The sequence below is a fragment of the Myotis daubentonii genome, chromosome 3 (assembly GCF_963259705.1).
Source record: "Myotis daubentonii chromosome 3, mMyoDau2.1, whole genome shotgun sequence".
Taxonomy (NCBI): Eukaryota; Metazoa; Chordata; class Mammalia; order Chiroptera; family Vespertilionidae; genus Myotis; species Myotis daubentonii.
The window spans coordinates 8454202-8477632 of NC_081842.1; the positions used below are offsets into that span (position 1 = coordinate 8454202).

General features: G+C 54.6%; 1 protein-coding gene across 4 annotated transcripts; it reads left to right on the plus strand.

Moving 5' to 3' along the window:
* Positions 1 to 1591: 1591 nt before the first annotated feature.
* On the plus strand, positions 1592 to 10038 carry GATD3 (glutamine amidotransferase class 1 domain containing 3). Of its 4 annotated transcripts, XM_059686596.1 has the most exons (7): positions 1595 to 1874; positions 2022 to 2074; positions 3379 to 3492; positions 4354 to 4473; positions 7331 to 7423; positions 8544 to 8700; positions 9514 to 10038. In XM_059686596.1, exons 1-7 carry the CDS (start codon positions 1710 to 1712, stop codon positions 9640 to 9642), a joined length of 831 nt encoding a protein of 276 aa, XP_059542579.1. In that variant the 5' UTR covers positions 1595 to 1709; the 3' UTR covers positions 9643 to 10038. The 4 variants fall into 4 exon arrangements, with proteins under 4 accessions (XP_059542578.1, XP_059542580.1, XP_059542577.1 ...); XM_059686597.1 differs by lacking the exon at positions 7331 to 7423 and having other exon boundaries at positions 1593 to 1874; XM_059686594.1 differs by lacking the exon at positions 9514 to 10038 and having other exon boundaries at positions 1594 to 1874; positions 8544 to 8927.
* The last annotated feature ends 13393 nt before the right edge of the window (positions 10039 to 23431 follow it).

A 23431-nucleotide genomic window follows, 5' to 3' on the forward strand; every position in this document is an offset into this window, starting at 1 on the left:
TGTCATGCAGGGGGGTCAGGGCCACCCACCCACTGGCACCTCCATGCCAGGGGAACAGGTGAGCAGGACAGGTGGACCGCCCGCCATGCCCAGCCTTCATGGCCCCCAGCCTAGGCTGCCTACCCCATAATCCTCCCATAGGGTCTGGGCAGAGAGCAGCTGCTTGATCTGGCCTTGGAGAAGGACCAGACGGGCCTCCTGAGGAGCTCAGAGACCTGCTGTGCCAGCTCTGCCCTGCGTGTCCCTTGGGAGGGGTCCCGAGAGTAGCTTGGACCAGCTTCACCACAGCCAGGTGCTGGGTCCCCCTCGCTGGTAGCAACAGCCTCTGGTGCAGCGCTTTCCCAAGAGTGCGGGATGGTGTCCTGGGCCCCACCCCGTCTCTTATCAGGTGCGGCCTACAAGTCACTGGACGGCCCGGCTCTCCTGTGCTCCTCAAAGTGGATACCTGCCCACCTCCCTAGGCTCATGTGAGGCCTGCCTGGACAGGTGGGGGTAGTGCATATGACAGCTGGTGCTCCAGTATCTGCCACCACCACCATCCAACGGGAACGCCCTCCGTGGCCGGCCCATGCCTGCTCGTGGCCTCTAACCCTCTGCTCACCCACAGTGCATATGCTTAGGCTGGCAGAGCTCAGCCGGTCACTGGGTGTGTTTGTTCTACATCTTCCCCACCTGTAACGCGGGCAGGCTGGACAAATGTATTCCCTCTTCACCTGAGCTTTTCCGTAAGTGTCACGTGTGCACAGGGAAGTACAGCTGAGCAAACCCGCATGGAGGTAACAGGAATGGAAGGCGAAGCTCAGCAGGTGGGGCCCAGAAGTAACAGCCCTGGGTTGTGTCTGCAGCCCCAGCCTGTTGCTCACCTGCGACCTCTCAAATAATCTTTTGAAAATCTGTGTTTGAAACTTCAAATCAAGGGAAAGGATAAAGCATCTATCCAGGCGTTTGTATGCCAACCGGCTCCTGCATAACTCGGTGTGCTTTATGTACCCGGAAGAATGAGCATGTCCCCATTTTGCAGTGATTAGTGCAAGGGCCATGGCACGCTGAGCATCGCGGGCTCTGGATAAAAGGAAGCACCACGGCCTGGGGCTATCCTAGCGAGAGGGGCGCCTCCAGGGGGGCCTGCGGTTTACAGGGGGTGCGAGCACAGGCTGTGCTGGGGGCTCATAGGGAAAGGCCACGTGGGGGCAAACTGAAGGAGCCGCGGGCTGGGGCTGCATTCGGACCCCGACGCAAACAGCATGACCCTGGAGCCCCACGTCTGAACGCTGATCTCCGCTGCTCAGGAATCGCTTTTAGGGGTGAGCTGACACGGGATATTTCACAGTGGCCCCGGGACACACCGCAGGCTCGGCCTGAACCCGCCGGAGCTGGGGGCGCGGGGCGGGGCTGGATGAGACGGTCGAGGGTCGGGGGTCGGGGGTCGAGGGTCGAGGGTCGGACGGCCTCGCGAGCAACGCGGGACCAGGGACAAACGCCCCACTTCCCTCGGGGTGAGCCGCAGCACTGTCCGGTGACTGCGCAGGCGCAGTCCCTCCCACCGCCGCTCTTGCCAAGGCGAAACTCTGGCTGCGCATGCGCGGCCCCTTCCGCCGTCCCTCGCTGACGGGCTGGGGAGAGCGCGACTGCGCAGGCGCCACTGAGCGGGTTCCCGCGCGGGTCTCCTCCGCGGTCTGACCCTCTGACCCCGCTGTCCCCGCGCGGCCATGGCGGCGGTCAGGGCCCTGTTGGCACCCCGGCTGGTGGCGGCGGCGGCCCCTACGTTCGCGCCGGTGCCCGGTCTGCGGCCGCTGCTGCTCACTGGGCCAGTGCCCGCCCCGCGCGCGGCCTTCCACGGCTCCGCGCCGCGGCCGGGGGCCAGGGTCGCGCTGGTGAGTGAGCGCCCGCGGGGACGTGGGGCGGGCCGCCGAGGTCGGGCTCCCCCCGCCCCGTCCCCGACCCGAAACACCCTCTCCCTCCCCTCTCCCCCCCACGTGGGCCACCCCGCGTGGACTCCCGTGACCCGCGCTCTCCCGCAGGTGCTGTCCGGGTGCGGAGTCTACGACGGCACGGAGCTCCACGAGGCCTCGGCGTAAGCCCCCCGGACAGTGCCCTGGGGAGGGGTTGTCTTCTCCCGACCGGATCCATCGGAGAAACCTTTGCCCTTTGTTAAGGCAGGAGTGATTGACAAGACACAGGGAGGCGCAGGGGGGACGTTCTAAATTACACGTGCAAAATGCGAGACACAACATGAGCTGCTTCAGGATCACCTGTGACATCCTTCTGGGGCAGTGGTTCTCAACCGTGGCTGCACAGTAGAATCACCTCGGAATCCAAGCATTTTAAAAAGATTCCCAGGTGATTCTAATGTGCAGCCAAGGTTGAGAACCACTGCTCTAGTGGTTTGAACGCCCACGTGTTACAAACATTGGGATCAGGTGCCTGAGTTTTGGAGCTGTTCCCCCCGCCCCCCCCCCCCCCCCCCCCCCCCCGTGTCAGCGGGTTTCCATCACCGCAGCACTCCTGGCTGTAGACTGTCGGTCCTGTAAACCTGTCAGTTGTTGCTGAGTTAGGAGCCTGGGGCTGCTGGCTGTGCGTGTCCTCAGAGCCCTCCCCTCCCCGGGTTGCCTGTGTGTGCCCGTGTTGGCGCTAGAGAAGGAGTGAAATTTAGAGTGTGTGGAGGTGGGTGGCACAGGGCCAGGAGAGTTTCCTGGTGGGGGAACTAGAGTGGAGAAAGCACGAGTGGGGCACAGCTTGAAACCTCCCAGCACGTGCCAGGAGCTGTATGTGGCGTGTCCAGGAAGTTGCAAGAGCAGCAGAGCCCGAGCGAGTACCAGGGCAGTCCCGGCTCTGCTGGGTCATGCGTCCTCCCAAAGGGGCACAGTGACAGCACCGGGTCCGGGACTGATGGGTGAGTTACCGCCTGCCTGGCACAGAGCAGCCCTCTGGGAGACCTGCATGTCTCCGTGTCTCCCGCCTCCGTGACAGCAAAGTTGGGAGACATCTGGACTTAAACTTACCCACTCGAGACCCCCCTCAGCCTTTTGAGACCCACATCAGTTGGCCTATGGGAGGACGACACCCCACAGCAGCCTGGGAACCCAAACACCCAGACTGTGACACCAGCCAGGTCACCCCGCCCCCTGCACCTCGGTCTGTAACGGGAACATGGAGACTGGCTCATCAGTGCAGGCTGGTTCAGTGACAGTGGATTCAAATTGTGGGTGTTTGGGTCTTCGGCAAGCCAGCCACAGCTTTTTGCAAAACAAGCGGGATATTAACGACACAAGGAATTTGTACCTGGCATTCGGCTAAAAGCCTGCCTTTAAAAACACGTGGACAGGTGGAGCTGGGTTGGGCCTGTCTCAAAGCCTGGTGTCATTTCCTCCCTTGCAGGGTGCTGGTGCACCTGAGCCGTGGCGGGGCTGAGGTCCAGATCTTCGCTCCTAACGTCCCTCAGATGCACGTGATTGACCACACCAAGGGGCAGCCGTCTGAGAGCGAGACCAGGTGTGGGTCCTCCCCCTCTCGTCCTTGACTGTGAGCTCCCCGAGAACCTGCACGCATAGCGCTTTCAGCCCAGTCAGGGCCAGTCTGTTCAAACGAGCACCCTTCCTTCACGCTCTTGTCCTCTGGTCTGCACTGACGCAGCGAGCCGGAATGTCACCGTCCGTATCTACCTTCCATTCCTCACCAAAGCAGGGTGCGCTCCATGCTTTGTTCTGACCCAAGGGGTGCGCCTCAGTTTGTCTGCCGCCTCACTCGCCTGCCTGGGCCCACATGTCTTTGAGTAGCTCCCAGCAGTGTTTCTGTTCCTGCGGCCCCGGGTGCTTGAGATCTTCTCCCCTCCTGTCCTGCCGGGACCCCGGGAATGGCCCCTGGAGGCTGTGGTTCCCGACACCTTCCAGCTGGGGTCAGACAGTGGGAGATGGGCCAGGGGAAGAACCGGCAGCTCTGCCTGCTGCGGGTGGGTCCTGGCCAGGACCCTGGCCTAGGGTGGCAGTGGCTCCCACTGTGGTTGCTGCACTCACCCGGCGCAGGAGCCCCCTAACTTCCCCACCGCCGCCCTGCCTATCAGTTCCACATAGATGCTGTCTGCTTCAGACGCTTGGGGCCTGCCTTCCTGGGGGCCCCTGACTGATGCAGGAGGCTCCAGATGGCCCGGGTGGGCTGGAAGTGCTGATCTGAAGGGTCCAGCAGACATCTACGTCCCTGTAGCTTTTACTGCCTTTTCTGCGGACTGACGTGACATTCACGTGTGAGCACGCTCCCCGGGGCTGAGAAAACACGGCCTCTTGTCTTGTGGGCTCCTACCTGCCATTCTCCCGTCTGCGCTGAACCTTCTCTTGGCTTCTTTGTGCTCTTTCCCAGGAACGTTCTGGCTGAGTCGGCAAGGATCGCCCGTGGCAAGATCACTGACCTGGCCCAGCTGAGTGCAGCCAACCATGATGCCGCCATCTTTCCTGGGGGCTTTGGAGCTGCCAAAAACCTGTGAGTGTTTGAGCTTGGGGCCTTGTGCCTTTTGCCTGGAGCAGTAGATGGGGACCAGGTGGCGACATGAGCCACTGCTGAGGTCTCGGGTCCAAACGATGCAAGTAGCTGCTCTGACGGCACCAATGCAGGATGGGCTCAGGTCACATTTTGGCAAGACTTGAATTTTCCTCGACCTGCTCCTTTCCGAGCCCTCCTGGCACCTGGCCGCTGTCGTGGGTGTGACTTCTCTGGCCTAACGTCTGTGCAGGTGTGTCTGTTCCTGCAGGTGTGTCTGTTCCTGCAGGCGCCCACGCTCCTGTGGGCCGTGGGGCTCAGAAAAGTGTTGTTGTTTTTTCCGGTCACCTGACTGTCCTGACTGGAGCCCTTGGGTCTTTGCCACGGCAGCTGGCTGGGAGCCTGGGAGGCCGTCACTATGACGTCCTTGAGGTTTCAGGTCCTCTTTCTCTTCCCTCCTTCCTTGTTTCTGAGTTTCATGGAAATTGTCTGCACTGGCCTCTGTCCCAGGACCTGTCTCCTGTTGTGGGCAGGGGGTTCACGTCACAGCTGTGTGAACACGCGGTGTAGTGTGTGTGACACCCTGACTCTGCGTTTGATGGAAACCAGATCAGCAAATCAGCCCCGGATGGAGCACTTTTCTGTGTCACTTAGAAGAACGTTCCTTCCCAAGCCCAGGGTCTGTGATGAAACCACCTAACTGACCGCAGGCAGCCAGCCCAGGCATTCCTTTCCACTGACTAGGTCATTCCTGGGGCTCTGCAGCTGCCTTGCTCCCCACCCTCTGCTGACGGCGCTTGCCCGTGTAGCGCTCCAGGAATCACCACTTCCTCTTGTTGCTCTCTCCTCGTCCCCTTAGCTCCTGGACTGAGTGGGTGCTGCTCTCCCACAGCCCTTCCAGGCCCACCCCCTTTGGGTCCTCGCCGTGCCGTTCACACCTCCTTTTGCAGGTGTCTACCTAGGTGCTCCCTCCTATGTGACTTTTCTGGGTGCTGTTGGGTCTGGCCTGATCGCTGGGCCCAGTGGTCCTTTGTGTACTCCTCATGGAGCCTCCGCCTCTTCCCATTCTCCCCATGAATTGCATTCACATGTTGCCTGGCTGCCATCATGTTTGGACTGCAAACCTCCCCCTACCGACCCACATTTCCAGCTGCCTGTCCCAGAGTCCTGTTGGAACATCTTGCTGATCTTTAGAGCTGACTGCCTCACCTGTACTCACCTGTCATCAGAGTCAGCGAGAGGGGAGATGGGGCAGGGGAAGCTTCAAGCCTCAGCCAGGGTCCTTGCTCATTATCCCCCATCACCCTGCTGGGACAGTTGACCCCCATGCTGTCTCTGTCCGTCTGGGCGTCCTGTACCCAGAAGTGATGGGCAGAGGTGGTATGTCCCCTAAAGTCTGACTCTGCTCAAGGCCACTCCTGATGCCTCCAGATCCAGCCCCTACAAGGCTGCTTTTCTGCCGGGAGGGAGCCCTGTCCCTGCCCCACACCCACTCCCTGTCCCCAAAACCAGCCATTCAAGCGGCTTCCCCATGTCACCCTCTTCCCGAGCTTCCTGGTAGGAGATGGCAGAGAACTGTCTGGGTCAGCAAGGCTTGTCACTTGCGACAGGACCAGGATTTCCTTCTCAGGAATATGAGCTGGCTTCACAAACCGCTGGCCTTCCCTCTGACGGTTAGTACCACCCCTGGGGCGTGTCCCCAGCACGGCTGACACCATACCTGGTTGGCTTAGGAGCTCAGACAGGAGGTGCACCTGGTTCTTGGTGTGCCTGTGTCTCGGTGTTAAAGGGTCAGGCTGGGGGGTACCTTGGGCCAGCATACACTTCTGGCCGCTGGCCCCATGCTTTCCTGCCTTCCCAGAGGAAAGGCCCGCTCCTACATCAGCGGTTTCCCACGCGGCGGCAGCTGTGGTCATTTGGGTGCAGCACATGGCAGCAGGCGAGTTCAGTGGTGACAGAAGTCACTCGGTTCCTCCTGGTGGGACCCCGGCCCCCTTCCTGGCACCGTTACTAGCTTTTGTGTGTATTTCCCGAGATATTCACATATGTGGTTGTGTTAAAATTCTAACCAGATGGTAGCCTCGTAACTGTGTGGCTTATTGGTCCATTCATAGTCTAACAGCTGCAAACATCCCACTGGGTGGATGACCCGACTTTGGTAGGGGCTCGTGATGTCCAGTCCTCTTTTCTTCTAATAGCGTTTTGGCGGTGCAGTTGACATGCATATTTTAAATGATGCATTTTGACGTGTCAGGAGAGTGACCGCCCGTCAATCCTTTGTGCCAATGCCATGCAGGTGTGTAGGATGGAGGAGTGGGACCCACAGACGGAACACGGAAGCCCAGCGTGTGGCTCTTGGCAAAGAGGGTGCACTTTGAAATTCGACGGGTCTCTCCCAGTTGCCTGCCATAGAGATGGCATAGGCAGGGCATACCCACCACCTGGGAGGGCAGCCTATTGCAGACCCTGAGCCACTCCTGCTCTGCAGAAAAAGACGGTGTCTTGTTTAATTTGCATTCCTTTCCCTTGCTAGTCAGGTGGAGCACCTGTCACTGCCTTTAGGCCAGTGCAGACCTCCGAGGACCAGGTGGTGTGGCTCGCAGTCCGAGGCTTCAGCTAGCTCTGAGCCTGCTTTTCCCACCTCACCTCTGCTGCCCCACTTCCCTCCTCCCGCTTTCCATACTGTTTTCTCTTTAAAAACAAAACAAACAGAAAAATATACAGTGATAATGAGAAGTCACGTGTGTACATGTGCACACCCACAGGCTAATCATTTCCATTGCTGAGGAATCCATGGATGATCTCAGTGTGGCAAATAGCCAGGGGCTCTGAGATGTAAGGCAACCTGTTCTCACTGTAGGAGCACATTCGCCGTGGACGGGAAAGACTGCAAAGTCAACAAAGACGTGGAGCGCGTCCTGAAGGACTTCCACAAGGCGGGGAAGCCCATCGGGTAGGTTCTGCTGGCCCAGGAGCAGGCCTGGGGGCAGGAGGGCCTCTGGTGACGGGCAGGGGGCCTGGGCCAGGGCCTGGGGCTCGTAACTGGGAGCTGCCACTCTGAGCTGCATGGTCTTGAAAACTTGGCCCGTTTCCTCGTTTTATCTGAGGGATTTCACAGGTGCCTTCCAGCTCTGAAAATTCTGTAGTCTTGTGGTTACATTAGTTTCTCCTGATGACTTAACAGGAAGGAGAAGGGGTGATTGTCAGGTTCCAGAATGTTCCCCCGTCAGTCCTTCCCTGACCACCATCCTTTCCCAGCACCCCTGCCCCTTGCCTGGCCGCCATCTGCCCTCCTGTCCTTGCTCAGCTAGTTAGCCCTTGTCTTCCACTCTCACTGATGCTGTGTGCACCGTTCCTGCCACCATGTCATCCTCAACTGCCCCTCTTCCTCGTGGAGCCTGGATCAGGCCGGCCGCACACTAGGGTCTCCTTCTCTGCACCCCCAAACTCATCGGCACAACCATGGCTCATGTCACAGCCCCTGGTCCTTGGTCTTGACGGACAGGTGAGGCTGGCCATACCTGCGACCAGGAGGGGCTCAGAAACGTGTGATGGCGACCCTGTTATAAGACCTGATTTCATCAGACTTTCGTGTCCACAAGTGTCCCAGTGGCTACTTCTCACTCCTGCTGCATGGTTTGTCCGCGTCAGTGGGCCGGAGCGCGAGCATCTCCCGTCTTTGGAGCCGGTCACTGGGAGACGGCTTGGCAGGAGCACAGTGCACACACTACGAACAAATTCGCGGGATGCAAACTTGAGGCCGCTCCTGGCTCCCATGGGTGCTGCTTGCTACCGTGTTACTGGCGAGCCTAAAAAGAGCAGCTTATGTTAGACCCCTTCATCCCAGTGAGAGACAGAGGCTGCTGAGGACAGTCCCCGCCAACAGCAGCCGTCCTGGAGCCCTGCAGCACCACCAGTGCCAGCCTAGGGTGCGAGCCTGGGGGCGGTCTGTGCATGTGCCTCCTGCCCACCTCCTAGACTGGACCTGTGAGCAGGCTGATGCCATCCACGCTGCACGTCTCCCCTCAGCTGCAGAGGCTCCGCCTTCCTGACCCTGTCTCTCCGCCTTTCAGCTTGTGCTGCATCGCTCCTGTCCTCGCGGCCAAAGTGCTCCCTGGCGTCGAGGTCACCGTGGGCCACGAGCAGGAGGAAGGCGGCAAGTGGCCGTATGCCGGGACCGCGGAAGCCATCAAAGCCATGGGTGCCAAGCACTGTGTGAAGGGAGTGACCATATCCTTTCCAGCAGCTGGGGACCCGTGTGGCGAGGGGTCTCCCTCTTCTGTGGCTGGGCAAGCGATGTCTCCAGCCAGAAACTGCGCAGAGCACCGTGGGCGTAGAGAGCCTCGGGCAAAGGCGGGTCCCGCCCCGGGTCTGGACCTGGACCTGGAGGATGTCCTGGAGATGACCACGTCACTTCTAGGCGCCTGCCTGTGCTGAAGGTGGCTTCATCCTTAGTGTCTTTATGAGCAGTGAGTTTCAGGTGTGTCCCCCTCCCCCCTTCCCCCCCCGCCCCCATCCCCCGGCGCAGAGCAGCCAGCAGACCCGTGGCCGGTCGGAAGGAGCCTTGCTGGCCTGGGGTTCTGTGTAGTCCAGGGCAGATGGGGTGAGGCCAGTACTGTCACCTCCAGGGTCTGCGTGAGCTGGGTGGGGAGGTGGGTCCCAGGTGGAATTGGCCTCTGCTCTGCTGTTGCTGGCACGCAGGTGAGCTCTCTTAGTCTTCTTGATCTGAAAAGCGGAGGTGCTGCTGCTGCCTTCAGGGTTGTGGGTACCAAGGCGCACTCTGCTGTTCAGCTTCATGAGGCCGACACGGTCCGCTGAGGTGCAAGCTGCTTTCTTCCTCTTGGGAGCGTGCTGGTCACGTTCTCGTGTAGTTCAGCCGCACAGATTGTGCAGAAGTGGCCCTGCCAGCAGATTCCTCCGGGAACAATGTCCCCCCACACCCCAGTCACCTTGGGAAGGACGGGACGCTTGTTCTGAGGGCAGCTTTGCGCCTAAAACTTCCCCTCATCCTTACTGGGTAGTGTTTCCCTAACTTCTGTGCACGAAGCTCACGTGGACCAGAAAAACAAGGTGGTCACGACCCCGGCCTTCATGTGTGAGACGGCGCTCCACCACATCCACGACGGGATCGGGGCCATGGTGACGAAGGTGCTGGAGCTTGCCAGGAAGTGAGCCGCCGGCTCTGGCTTCGCCTCTTCCACCAGGCGGAGCTGGCGGCCTGTTGTCCTGTCCAGCTTGGAATGTGACACACGGGGTCGGATAATTGGGGTGAGAGTCGTCGTCAGCTCTGCTCAGCTCACCTTCCTTCCAAGAGAGGAGCCCACGCCCTGGAGAGGCGGCCCGAGTCCCCGCCTGTAGGAGTAGCAACTGGACGCCTAGTGCCTCCCAGAATGACAGTCAGCTTTCTCACGAAGCCAGTCAGGTAGAGGTATTGTCTAACCTCAGGTTTGCCTAGCTTCAGAATACTTAGTGTTTGGAAGGGAAAATAGTTTTAAGTTTATAAATGTAATAATCAGAAAACCTGAAACCTGGTTATTAACAATTAAAGATTCTCTAATCTGGAGTAAACATGGACTCATTAAAATGTTATTGGGATTTCTGTAGCAGGCAGCCACGTGTCAGGTCTTCTGAAATGGGCAAATGAGGAATATAAATGAGGTTTCTTAATTAGTCTCAGTTCTCTTAAATTTCAGGAAGAAATTGCAATCCTCAGCCTGGGTGGTGGGCCTGCTGGGTAGTGGCTGTCAGGTGGTCCCAGGCACGAGCAGCAGCTGACACAGATGTATCCAGACGGCACAGTACATTCTGTTGTGTTCCTCTTGCGAGTGTGGTTTCTGTGATGGGGAGAGGGCTTTCGGGGTGACCACCCAAGTGTGGAGCGCCTTTCCCCTTTTGGTCTGTCCTCTGTGCCCCTTGGGGGCACTCTGGACACACGGACGCCACCGTGTTTGTGCTTTGTTTGGTTTTGAGAAAGTTCTTGGGTGGAAGCAGCTGGATTGTTTCGTTTGGTCCAGTTCGCACTGCACTGTGTCGGAGGCGGCCTGGGAACGGGTGCAGAGGCAGGGCCTGCCACTCCGCCCCTCCCCGACCCCTGCCAGGGAGGGTGAGGTGATGGACGCCCCTCTGCTGGTTTTCTGGGGTGTGATTCCTGGCACCACGCTCGCCCAGGCCCTCTGGCTCACCTGCGTCTTTCTCAGCCCCTGACATTCCAGCCCTTTCTCCACGGGAACCCCATTGTTTGGCGGCCAGCGTTTCTCCCACTGAAGCTGGGCCTGTGGGCAAGAGCCCCCTTGGTGCACCTGCCAGCACCAGCCATAGGGCCAGGCCTGTCCTTGCTTGTGCTGCTAAAGGGAACCTCGCTGGAGGGCAGGTAACAGGTTGAAGTCTTCTCCCTAAGAAGGTTGTTGATTGAAGCACTGCTCATGTGTGTGCATGCACGCGCATATGGCAGAATGCGCAGGTCCCAAGCGTGCGCCTCGGCGAGTTCTCACAGTGATGCACTCAGGAACCTCCACTTGGACCCAGAGACCTCAGCCCCAGACCTGAGCCCGCAGGTGCCGGTGCGTCTCGGCTCGAGCACGGGAGTCTTGGCCGTGTGGCTTCCCCTGTGGGAGAATCTCCAAATGGATGTCTCCACTGGGGTGTTGCTCACGTCCCGCACCTCCACCATCATCTCATCGTGTTCCCTGCACTGTCACGGGCGGCTGCCAGGCTGTGGGGCAGTGCTCCTGCGTATCCATGCTGTGTGCCACCAGCACGCGTGTCCCGCTCTCCTGCCTGCTGGTGCGGTTGGCCATCTTTCTCATTCCAGCACCCTGGTGGGTGGGTGGTGTCTCCCTGATGTCCACTGAGGCTGATGACTTTTTATGTATTTTTCAGCCTTTTGGCAATCCTCTTTTGTGAAGGACCTGTCCGGCTCCGGGGGTTGTCTGTCTTGTCATTGGGGTTACGTATGTGTTCCGCCTACAAGGCCTTTGTCAGTTAAGTGGGTCACCCATATTGTTTCCCCACTGTCTTCATTCTCAAGGGTGTCTTGGTGAGCAGATATTCCTCATGTTTTTAAAATATTTTTTTATTGCCCTAACTGGTTTGGCTCAGTGGATAGAGCGTCGGCCTGCGGACTCAAGGGCCCCAGGGCGTCGACTCCGGTCAAGGGCATGTACCTTGGGTGTGGGCACATACCCAGTAGGGAGTGTGCAGGAGGCAGCTGATCGATGTTTCTAACTCTCTATCCCTTTCCCTTCTCTGTAAAAAATCAATAAAATATATTTTTTAAAATACCTTTTTATTGGTTTCAGAGAGGAAGGAAGAGGGAAAGAGATAGAAACATCAATGATGAGAGAGAATCATTGATTGGCTGCCTCCTGCATGCCCCCTACTGGGGATCGAGCCCACAACCTAGGCACGTGCCCCTGACTGGAATCGAACCTGGGACTCTTCAGTCCACAGGCTGACACTCTACCCACTGAGCCAAACGGCTAGGGCAGTCCTCATTTTTATGTGGCCCATTGATCACCCTTCACACTTGTGTTTCTCTGTTATTCCTCTCCGCCCCTCATCATGACGGCATTTTCCTGTGTTGTCGTCTGTTACCTGTTGTTTCACCTTCATTCAGATCAGTGGTTCATCTAGAATCAAAGTTTGTGACTCCATTTGCTCTTCAGTGTGGTTTGTCTCTTCTGGAAATGCCAGGGGATGGGCCCTTGGAACGGAGCCCTGGGCGGGGGCAGCACCACCCCCCTACCTCTACCCACTCCAGGCTCACCCCCAGGGCTTGGCAATCAGAGGTGTTGTGGACAGGGTACCCGAGAAATGGAGCCTGCGCTCGGGGAACAACAGGCTGGCCGGGTTTCACCTCCTCTCACTTCTGCTTCACCTGTGGTGACCTGGCCAAAGGGCAGGTGACCAAAAGGGAAGGGAGAACTTACAAGGAAACCCCAGAAAGCAATCGTGTGTCCCTCAGTCCTCAGGCACTTCCCTTGTGTACTTGGCTACTGTGCATCCCATGGCTTTTCCATGAGGTGCTAATCGCCCGGGTCAGATGGCACTTCCCTGCCCTTCCTGAGACCCCCCTGTGCTGGGGCAATAGGGCCCCCGCCAACACACGTGGCTCCACGTCACGCGCCCGTCCCACTTGCATCTGCCCACATAACCCGAGCAGAGGCCTGGGCAGTGGGTTCCTGACTGTCCCGTCATAAGGCTAAGCTGGGACTTGGGTCAGGCAAAGACTGCTGCTCAAATCTGAAATGTTGAAGAGGCCCCAGCAGTCCAAACCCGAGTTGTCAGTTATTTGTTGGACGATTGAGTGCCTACTGATGCCCAGAGCCAGAGGAAATGGGCAGACGTGACCCCAGCACTCACAGAGCTTGTGATTTTCCAGGCTGGGGGCACGACTGGTACATAGGCAGATGAGCCATGGAGCCAAGAGACCGTGGAGGACGCCTGGACGCACTGGGAAGGAGGGCCAGTGGGGCCCGGGTGGTCAGGGACAGGAGGGGACAAGGCACCTCTGAGGATGAAGTGGAGTGAGCGGGTGGCTATGTGTGAAGAACGTTCCAGACAGGAGTGGCCGGTGCAGAGGCTCAGTGGGAGCACCAGCAAGGTCAAGGACAGCATGGCGTGGGGCAGTAGGGCCATGAGTGGTGTGCTGTGTGTGCCGAGTCAGGCCCTGCCACCAGGGGCACCACAGGACTTTCCTGGGGTCTGGCTGCAGGCTCCCTGCTTGACAGCCTGGGTGGGTGGCCTCCCTGAGTCTCCCCTGCCGCCCCTGCCAGGGGCAGAGCATCTTAAGAAAGCTTTTGAATTTCTCAAGTGTGATGTTAGCTGTAGGTTAATTATAGATTTTCTTTGTTGAGTTGAAGTTTTCCTCTATTTCTAAGTTCCCAAGAGGGGGTTCTTAAATTATCATAGATTGGTGTTAAAATTTGTCAAATGTTTTTTCTGTGTCTATTGATGGGAACTTGTGATTTTCCTTGTTTAGTCTGTTGACGTGATGGATGACATAGTTGATTTTCAGATGTTGAACCAGCCTTGCATGGCTGGAATAAATCACTTGGTTGTGGTATTTAATTCTTTTTAAACATTGTGGCTTTGACTTGCTAATATTTTGTTGAGGATTTTGCATCTTTGTTTATGAGGGATACTGGTCTGCAGTTTTCTTGTAGTGCCTTTAGTTTGGTACCAAGGTGATGCTGACCTCATGGGATGAGATGGGGAGTATTCTCTCAGCTTCTTCCCTCTGAATTGGATTGTAGAAAATGGGTATAATGCCTTCCTTAACACTAGATTGCCCAAGGAAGTCATTTTGACTGCTTTTTAATTTCAATTAGAAAAACAATTATGTATATAAGGACACAATGTCTTAGAATTTTGTGACTTCTTGTACAACATATAAATGCATTTATTAATAATTGTAGTTATCTCCCCCTCCTTCATTTCCGGTATATATATATGTGTGTTATACCTATATTGCCCAAAAGCAGTCATTTTGACTGCTTGGGAAATTTTAAATAATCAAATGACTCTTATTATTGAATTGAGTAAATTTCTTATATGACCAGTTCGGCTCTGTACTGAAATAACAGTTTTCATTTTTTTTCGATTACCGTCACATAATAACATACAAGTACATGATAAATTGTCGATACTTGATAAGTTGCAGTTGCTCAATAAGCTAAACTAGTACTTGTTATTCGAATCTTTATGCAGTGATACTTGTTCTAATAAGTTGTTTATTTTATTTCTTTTGCGCCCTAAATTCATGAAAGAAATGTCGAATAGAAGTGAGTTATTGGAAAAGCTAAGGAACATAAGTGAAGAGTGCTCCGATATTATTCTTTCACAATGCAGTCATTTTGACTGCTTTTGGGCAATATAGGTATATACTAAATTTCAGTCTTTCTAGTGTTAAAGCTTGGCAAAATTCACCTCTGAACCCGTCTGGGTCTGATGCCTTCTGTTTGGGAAAATTATCTAATTATTGCTTCAATTTCTATTTCATATATAGGCCAATTCAGACCATCTGTACCTTGTGTATTTTGGCAAATGTTGTCTTTCCAGGAATTAATTGGTCCATTTCATCCAGGTTAACCTGTGGGCGTAAAGTTGGTCAGAGTATGTCTTACTATCTTTCTAATGTCTATGGGATCTGTAATAAGGTTTCCTCTTTCATTTCTGATATTAGTAATTTGTGTCTTCACTGGTTTTTTTTCTTAGACTGGCCAGAGGCTTATCAATATTACTGATCTTTTCAAAGAAGAACCAGCTATTGGTCTCATTGATTTTTCTCTATTTCTTGTGTTCAGTTTCATTACTTCTGCTCTAATTTTTATTTCTTTTCTTCTGCTTCCTTAGAACTTATAATTTTCTCTTAAAGTTTCCTGAAGTACAAGCTTAGATTATTGATTTTAGGTCGTTTTTCTTTCCTAATACATGCATTTAATGCTATAAATTTCTTTCTAAGCACTCCTTTTGCTGCATCTCACAAACTTTGATTGCTGTATTTTCATTTTTATTTAGTTCAAAATATTTTAAAATTTCTCTTGACATTTCTTGTTTGATACATGTGTTCTTTAGAAGTATGTCATTTAATCTACAAGTGCTTAGGGATTTTCCGTTTTCTTTCTGATACTGACTTCTAGTTTAATTCCACTGTGGTCTGAGAGCAGATGTTAAATGATTTCTGTTCTCTTGAATGTGTTAAGGTGTGTCCTTAACCCAGAATGTGGCCTCTTTTTTGTTTGTTTGTTTGTTTGTTAATCCTCACCTGAGTGTATTTTTCCATTGATTTTTAGAGAGAGGGAATGACAGAGAGAAACCTCGATGTGAGAGAAACACATCGATTGGTTGCCTCCACATGCCCCAACCAAGGCCCCGTCAGGGAGGAGCCTGCAACCACAGCACGTGCCCTTGACTGGAATCGAACCTGGGATCCTTGGTCCACAGGCCGAAGCTCTATGCACTGAGCCAAACCGGCTGGGGCTAGAATGTGGCCTCTCTTGATGAATGTCCCCTGTGAGCCTGAGAAGAATGCATGTCCTGCTGTCGTCTATAAAGTGGTCCTTAGAGGTCAGTTAAACCCAGCTGCTGCTGGTGTCGTTGAGTTCAGCTGTCTCCACACTGCTTTTCCGTCCGCTGGGTCTGTCCGTTTCTGAATCAGAGGTGTCAGTCTCGAACGATAATAGTGGGTTTTCTCCTTGCAATTCTATCACTTTTTGCCCCATGTAGTTTGTCCCTCTCTGGAGGTGCATGTGTGTTAGGATTTGTTATGTCTTTTTGGAGATGTGGACAAAAAAAGGGCCATATACTAAACCTGACAAGCTCTTGGGTGGCCAGCATGGTGGCCTTACAAACTCAGCGACCTACAGTAACCGCACAGGTGGTCTGAAATGGAAACTTTCTAACTAAGAGTGAGTCATGGCGGATGTTCATGTCCTAGGCCGGTATCTTCCTTGACAAAGGTCAGCCTTCCCGTCACTGTTTCACCTTGTGTCACATCTACAGGAGCACACCTGTGGAGTGTCAGAGCAGTCCCCTTTCTCCAGACCCTTCAGGGCACAGCCTCCCCCCAGAACATAAGACCACAGGACCCCTCATTGTTACCTCGTTCTCCCGCATACCATCGCTATGTGCTGTTAACTATCCCATACCGGCAGTGTAAAAGAAGGATGTGTCTATTTTACTTTTTACCCAATCTGAGAGATTTCCCCCTAACTCTCCTTAGGGAACCCCTTTGACTCTGATGTATAAAATAAGGTGCAGAACTGCCATTCTCCAGAACATTTTCTCAATCCATTAAAATTTTGCTTCCCAGCAATTGTCAGTTTGGCTCAAATAATCTCATAAAGATTCTCTACAGGTTTGAACAGAGAATTGGCCCCTTATCATTATGTAAGGCCCCTCTTTATCCCTGATACCTCTGTTCTGGGTCGCCATGTCTAAAATTAACATTGCTGTTTCCACTTTCTTTTAATCAGTGTATTTCCTTGTCTATCTGCGTACTTGTAACCTAAATGTATCTGTGTACAGGACAGGGCAAAAGTAGGTTCACAATTGTGAGTATGGGAAACACAGATGCTTCTCTTTTTTTCTTCTTGTCACCCAAGGATATGTTCTTATTGATTTTTAGAGAGAAATACATTGATTGGTTGCCTCCCATAAAGGCCCCTACTGGGGATCAAATCCAAAATCTTTTGGTGAATGGGAAGATGCTCTAACCAACTGAGCCACCTGCCAGGGCAGAATTTATTCTTATGTTATTATTTATTAATTATTGTATTATTTTTCCGTGCCAACAACTGTAAACCTGCTTCTGCCCATCCTGTATTTAAAGTGGGTTTCTTGTAGACAATATGTAGTTGGGCCTGACAATGTGTCTTTTAATTGGTATGTTTAGACCAGTGACATTCAAAGTGATTATTGACACAGTTCAGTTAATGTCTACCATATTGTTCCTATTTTCTATTCATTGCCCACAGTCTTTCTGCCTATTTTTGCCTTCCACTCTGCTTTTTGTGGTTTTAACTGAGCGTTTTATATGGTTCCATTTTCTCTTCTCCGATAGCATATCAGTTATATTTTTTTACTTTTTTTAGTGATTGTGTACAGTTTGCAATACATATATAACTAATCTAAGACTGCTTTCAAATGCTAGTAACTTTTTAAAAATTATATCAGAGAGGAAGGGAGAGGAAGAGAGAAATAGAAACATCAGTGATGAGAGAGAATCATTGATTGGCTGCCTCCTGCACGTCCCACACTGGGGATTGAACCCACAACCCAGGCATGTGCCCTGACCTGGAATCGAACCATGACCTCATGGTTCATAGGTCAAGGCTCAACCACTGAGCCATGCTGGCCAGGCAATAACATTTAATTACAAAGTACTGCAGATCCCTCCCTCTCTTATATTCATTCCACTTCTATGAAAAATAATCATTGACTACATTGTTGCTGTTATTATTTTTAACAAACTGCTGTTTGCTGTATAGATTAGGAATAAGAAAGGTGCTTTGTTTTTCCTTCACTTTTCCCTCCTCCAATCCTTCCCTCTATGTGGGCCCGAGTTTCCGATCTATATCCTTCCCTTCTCTCTGTAGAACTTCTGTTAACATTTCTTTTTCTTTTTTTTTTTTAATACATTTTATTGATTTTTTACAGAGAGGAAGGGAGAGGGATAGAGAGTTAGAAACATCGATGAGAGAGAAACATCGATCAGCGGCCTCCTGCACACCTCCCACTGGGGATGTGCCCGAAACCCAGGTACATGCCCTTAACTGGGATCAAACCCGGGACCCTTCAGTCCGCAGGCCGATGCTCTATCCACTGAGCCAAACCGGTTTCGGCCTGTTAACATTTCTTGCAAGGCGGGTCTACTGGCAACAAACCCCTCAGGTTTTGTTTGTCTGAAATAGTTTTTCTCCTTCACTTTTGAATGATCATTTTTCAGGGTATAGACTTCTATGTGTTGGTGGGCTTTTTCTCAACTTCAAATCTTTCTTTCTTTTTAAATATATTTTATTGATTTTTTACAGAGAGGAAGGGAGAGGGATAGAGAGTTAGAAACATCAATGAGAGAGAAACATCGATCAGCTGCCTCTTGCACACCCCCTACTGGGGATGTGCCCGCAACCAAAGTGCATGCCCTTGACCGGAATCGAACCTGGGACCTTTCATCCCGCAGGCCGACGCCCTGTCCACTGAGCCAAACCGGTTAGGGCTCAACTTCAAATATTTTACTCCCTGTCTTCTTGCTTCATGATTTCTAGGAGATGTCAGATGTAATTCTTACCTTTGCTCCTCTTTGGTCAGGTGGTTAATTCTGTGACTTTTTTAAAAATATATTTTTATTGATCTCAGAGAGGGAGAGAGAGGGAGAAGCATCAACGATGAAAGAGAATCATTGGTTGGCTGTCTCTGCACGCTTCCCCCACAGGGGATCGAGCACGCAACCTGGGCATGTGCCCTGACAGGGAATTGAACTGTGACCTCCTGGTTCATAGGTGGACATGCAACCATTGAGCCACACCAGTCGGACTGTGGCTTCCTTCAAGATTTTATCTTGGTTTTCTGTAGTTTGACTATGACAAGCCTAGTTCTAGTTTTTGGCGTGCTCCGCATTGAGGACATGATTCAGCCCCTGTGCCCTGCACACAGTAGGGCAGACGTTCATGAGTGGGGCCCTGGCCTTCGCCCAGCAGTGCTGCGAGACTGTTCCTGCTGCGCTTTCACAGGAAAGGGATGTGGCTTTGGAAGCTCCCCCCTCATGTCTGCTGCTCTCCTGAAGCCAGCGGGCCTTGTGAGAAAGGAGTGGGTGGGTATGAAGGGGCCAGGCTGGCTGTGTTGGTGGGTGGATGGAGGACAGGTGCTGTCTGTGTGGTGTCCTTCAGTCCTGAGCTCACAGCCTGGTGCTTCCTTAGAGACAGGAGCAGGCATCCCAACAGTGCCACTCTGGTGGCAAGCCTGTGTGTCCGCACACTCCTTTTCTGACAGTGGGCTGACGGCCACACCAGTGGCTGAATGGCTGCGGTGCGTGAAGGCCTGGGGAGAACGGCTCGAATTGCTGGTTCAGAACTGTGAGCAAATGAAGTGATGGTTGTTTTAACCCATTACGTTTTGGGGTAGTTTGTTATGCAGCAGGAGGTAATGATACACTCCCTGCCCCAGGCTGAGCCAGGGGCCTGTCCAGTGGGCTGCCCTGCATCAAGGAACTGAGCATCTGGCTGACCTCCACAGACGGGGTGCTCAAGCGGGGGCTGGGCGGGGCGCATCTTGTTCATATCCATCCGAGCCCCCAGCTCAGGGCCTGCGGTGGGAGACGCATTGATTCAGTGCTTAGCGTGAACAGGAGACATGAACACCCCAGAGGTCCCTGCCAGATGGCAGCGGGTCTCCCAGATACCTGCACATCCAGGCAGGTGGTAGGAAGGAAGGAAGTGACATGGGTGGCTGTGGTGCAGAAAAGCCCCACTCCTAGTCCACAAATGGACGGGTGGTCTGTAACTTCAGGTGAGCATCCTGCCAGGTGGGGCTTGGGCCTGTCCTGCCCTGGGTGGCTGGCCCTGCACTACAGAGCCCTGGCCCCTGGCTAGGCCATGTGTGTGTCTCCCCGCCTCTCCCCCCGCTCCCCGCCCCAAGCAGGTTTGGACTCAGGGTTGGGAGGAGAGAGAGCAAAGGGGACCACTGGGTCGGGGAGCCACGTTGCTGGGTGAGTCCACGATTAGGCGGACCATCAGGGGTCCACTGTGTTGGGAGTTACTCTGCTGTGGCTTCAGGCTGGGCTGCTGTCTGAGGACAGATGGTCAGGGCCACCCTGACAGACACCCACCTCTGTCCTCACAGGCCTTGGAGAACGCCCACCTTGTGTTGGATTGTGCCCCATTTAGGGTCTTCCAGAACCCCCTGGCAGCCCCTCAGTGGTGCAGGCCAAGCCTCACGCGTTTGCCACCAAGAACAAGGGGTGGTGGGGCTATGGGTGTGCACAGTGGGGCACCCTATGCTTGACCCAGCTGGGACCTGTGGCTAAGAAACTTCTGGCTGTTTCCCCCAGTGGAGATGCAATCCCACCAGCCACCAACCCCAGCTGTTCTGTTTTGCTCTCCAGCACCCATGGATCCTGTGTGTCCCGAGTGTGGCCTCAGTTCTGGGCTCCAGAGGAACGGCTGTGCCTGCGGGGGGAGCAGCGTAGGGAGGACCACGGCGCCTTGGGGGGAATTTATGGAGTTGTCTTAAAATTGCATAATCCATCAGTTTTAAATGTTCTCTTTAATATTTTCTGTCTCGTTTTCATGCTTCCCTGCACTTCCTGGTTTGGGCTAAGGTCAAATAGCAGAAGTACTGAAATAGTTTTCATTAGTGTCTCATGGAGCTTCTGATCTGACCTGAAACAGGAAGTTCTATGAGACATGTCGCCGGAAGTCTGCGTTCATCACGGGCTCTGTGCACTCGACCTGCGGCCCCACCCCCCACTCTGGGTCCTGCAGGGACACTGGACTCACCCCTGAGGGGGCCGTTCCTAGCCTGGGGAAGACCTGGTTTGCTCCCTGGGGTTAAAGGATGGTTTGGGAGAAACTCAGAACCCAGCTGTGTTAGTGTCAGGGGACCATGATGGCACCACCGACCCGGCGGCTTAAACAACAGACTCATTTTCTCACAGTCCTGGAGGCTGGAAGTCGAGATCCAGGTGCGAGCAGGGCTGTTTTCTCCTGAGGCCTCTCCTTGGTTTGCAAATAGCCGTCTTCTCCCTGTGTCCTCATATGCCTGTGCCTCTGTGTGTCTGTCCTGGTCTCTTCTCAGAAGGTCACAGAAAGATTGGGTCAGGTCTCACCGTGATGACCTCATTTCACCTTAATCGCCTCTTCAAAGACCCATCTCCAAACACAGTCACAGTTTGAAGTCCTGGGGTCAGGGCTTCAACATATCGGCTTTGGGGGGACACAGTTCAGCCTATGAAACCATCTTTGTGTGTGTGTGAGAGTGAGAGAGAGAGTGAGAGAGAGAGAGAGAGAGAGAGGAGTGAAAGTGAAACTTTGATGGCTGCCTCCTGCATGCCCTCGACTGGGGATCAAGCCTGCGACCTGGGCATGTGCTGTGACCAGGAATTGAACCCTCAGCCTCTTGGTGCATGGGACGGCGCCCAACCAACTGAGCCACACGGCCCTGGCTGCCCCTCTGTCCGTGAGCACACTGGAACCTGGGGGCCTGCCTTTGGGAGGTTTGTAAGTCAATGCAGAGGCTGATGGTGAGGTTGCTGACCACCTCGGGTTAAAGGGTGGGTGTGTCTTTGACCGCACAGAGCTCACTCCGCGTGGGACTCTGAAGGAGGCAGAGCCCAAAGCCCCCTTGACAGCCTCATGGGTCCCTTGTGCAAACCTGGCTCAGCACAGCCCAGGACGTGCATGTGTGAAGACTGCTCCCCAAGTCTAGAGGTTTTCAGGGGCACAAGGATGGTTAACTGTGACATACACATAACATAGGAGTTACCATCGAGGCCGGGTCAGAGTGCAGCTCTGTGGCAGCAAAGGGAGTCAGTGCTGTGCGGCCCCACAGCCAGTCCAGGACCCCTGGTACCCTGTCACTGCCCACCACCCTGCCTGCTTTGACGGCTCATCCACTTGGGGTGGACATGGGTTTTAGATCCTGGAAACTGAGCTGGTCCTCAGAGAAAAAATGTAGAAAGCAGCTGCCTGGATCTCAGATCCCAGCTCTGCCCTGAGTGCCGTGGGACCCGGGCCTGTGCCTACAGCATGTGCTGCCTGTCTGCCCGTCTGTCAGTGAGCACACAGTGGGACCTGGGCCTGTGCCCACAGCATGTGCTGCCTGTCTGCCCGTCTGTCAGTGAGCACACAGTGGGACCTGGGCCTGTGCCCGCAGCATGTGCTGCCTGTCTGCCCGTCTGTCCATGAGCACGCAATGGGACCTAGTGTCCTGGACACACTGGTGATGGCCGAACTCTCCCAGAGCCCTCCCAGACCTTTCTCTCACAGCTGTCCTGCCAGGCCTGGGACCTGACCCCACAGTGCCCACAGGGGTCTGGCTGCCGAGCCCTGGTGCCCAGCTGGCTGTCCTGGACTGGTTCTCCAGAGCCACCTGAGGCGGGGCACCCAGGTGAGGTAGGCAGGCAGGGAGACAGGAGGAGACACGGGAGAACGGATGGGGCAGCAAGCAGGGCAGGCTGCTGGGTCGTGGGGCTCTCAGGGTGAACCAGCCTCAGGATTCCCTGCAGGACAGGTGGGTGAGACTTCCTTGCCCCCACCCTGTCCAGCGGCCCTGGCACAGACAGGGTCCCAGGTGCCTCCAGGCCCAGACTAGACCCAGAGTGCCCTGCAGTGGGGTGGGGCACGAAAAGGCTGGAGGGGATCGAGAGCGTTGCCCCTCCAGGCCCCTCACCTGCCCAGCTGTTGCTGCAGGTGACATGGGTGTCCCAGCCCTCGCGCTCTCTGGGAGGAAGTTGTTCTCGGGAGGCCTGTGGGGGATTCTGAGGGGGATTTCCAGCTGGAGACCAGCTTTTATTGATGGTGCTAAATGGCTCTGAAAGGTCAGTCATTTATCAAATGAGCGCTGGGGCGGGGGTGCCAGGCTCCCTCCGGCACAAGGCACCACAAGGCCGCCACCCCCCACCCCCCACCCCTAGCCCTTCATCTCCTGCCGGGGCCTCTGCTGTCATGGTTAATTTCATGGGTCAGTGCAACTGCCCTTTGAGGCCAGATTAAACATTATTCTGGGTGTGTCTGCGGGCATTTCCTGACTAGATAAGCGCTTGATTGGACGGACTCTCCACCCTCTTCCCTGGCCATTTCAGCAACACCAGGTGATAGGAAACCCAAACAAACAAATCCTGGGGAGCCAGGCAAGACCTGTCACTGGGGGTCTGTGAGGAGTATGGATGCGGGCCCCAGACCTGGCTCTGGCGGCCTCGCTGGCCAAGTGCAAGGGCCGCAGGGCTGCTGCCACCAGAGCCTTAGCCTAAGGCCCACCTCTGTGAGGCTGAGCTGAGGGTGGGGAGCACTCCCCCTCGCTGGGATGGGTGCCCCAGAAGACATGAGACAGCCCTTCCCCATGGAAAAGCCCTTAATTGCCCCAAGATGGTTCTCCCTTCTGACAGGGAAGAGCCCAGTGATGATGCCAGCGTGGGAAAGCCAAGGGCAGGAATGTCCAGGGGCCGCCCTAGGGCCACGCTGCTCCCAGTTTTGATATTTATGTTACTGTGAAAGTGACCGCAGCCAAACTGCTGCAGATTGAGGAAAGAAAAAGTAAGCCAGCCTCCCACCCTACAGCCTAAAGCTGCCAGGCCCGTGTGTCTTGTAGCTCAGTCCTTTCTCGGTGAGCGCAGGTTAGCATGTTAAAAACCGCTGCGCCTCCCAGCCCTCCGACGGCCCTGCTGGGTCGCGGCCCCAAATGGCCGGGCCTGTCCTGTTTCTCAGGGCGCTTACATGCAGCCCACCCCTCGCCCCCGTGGACGCTC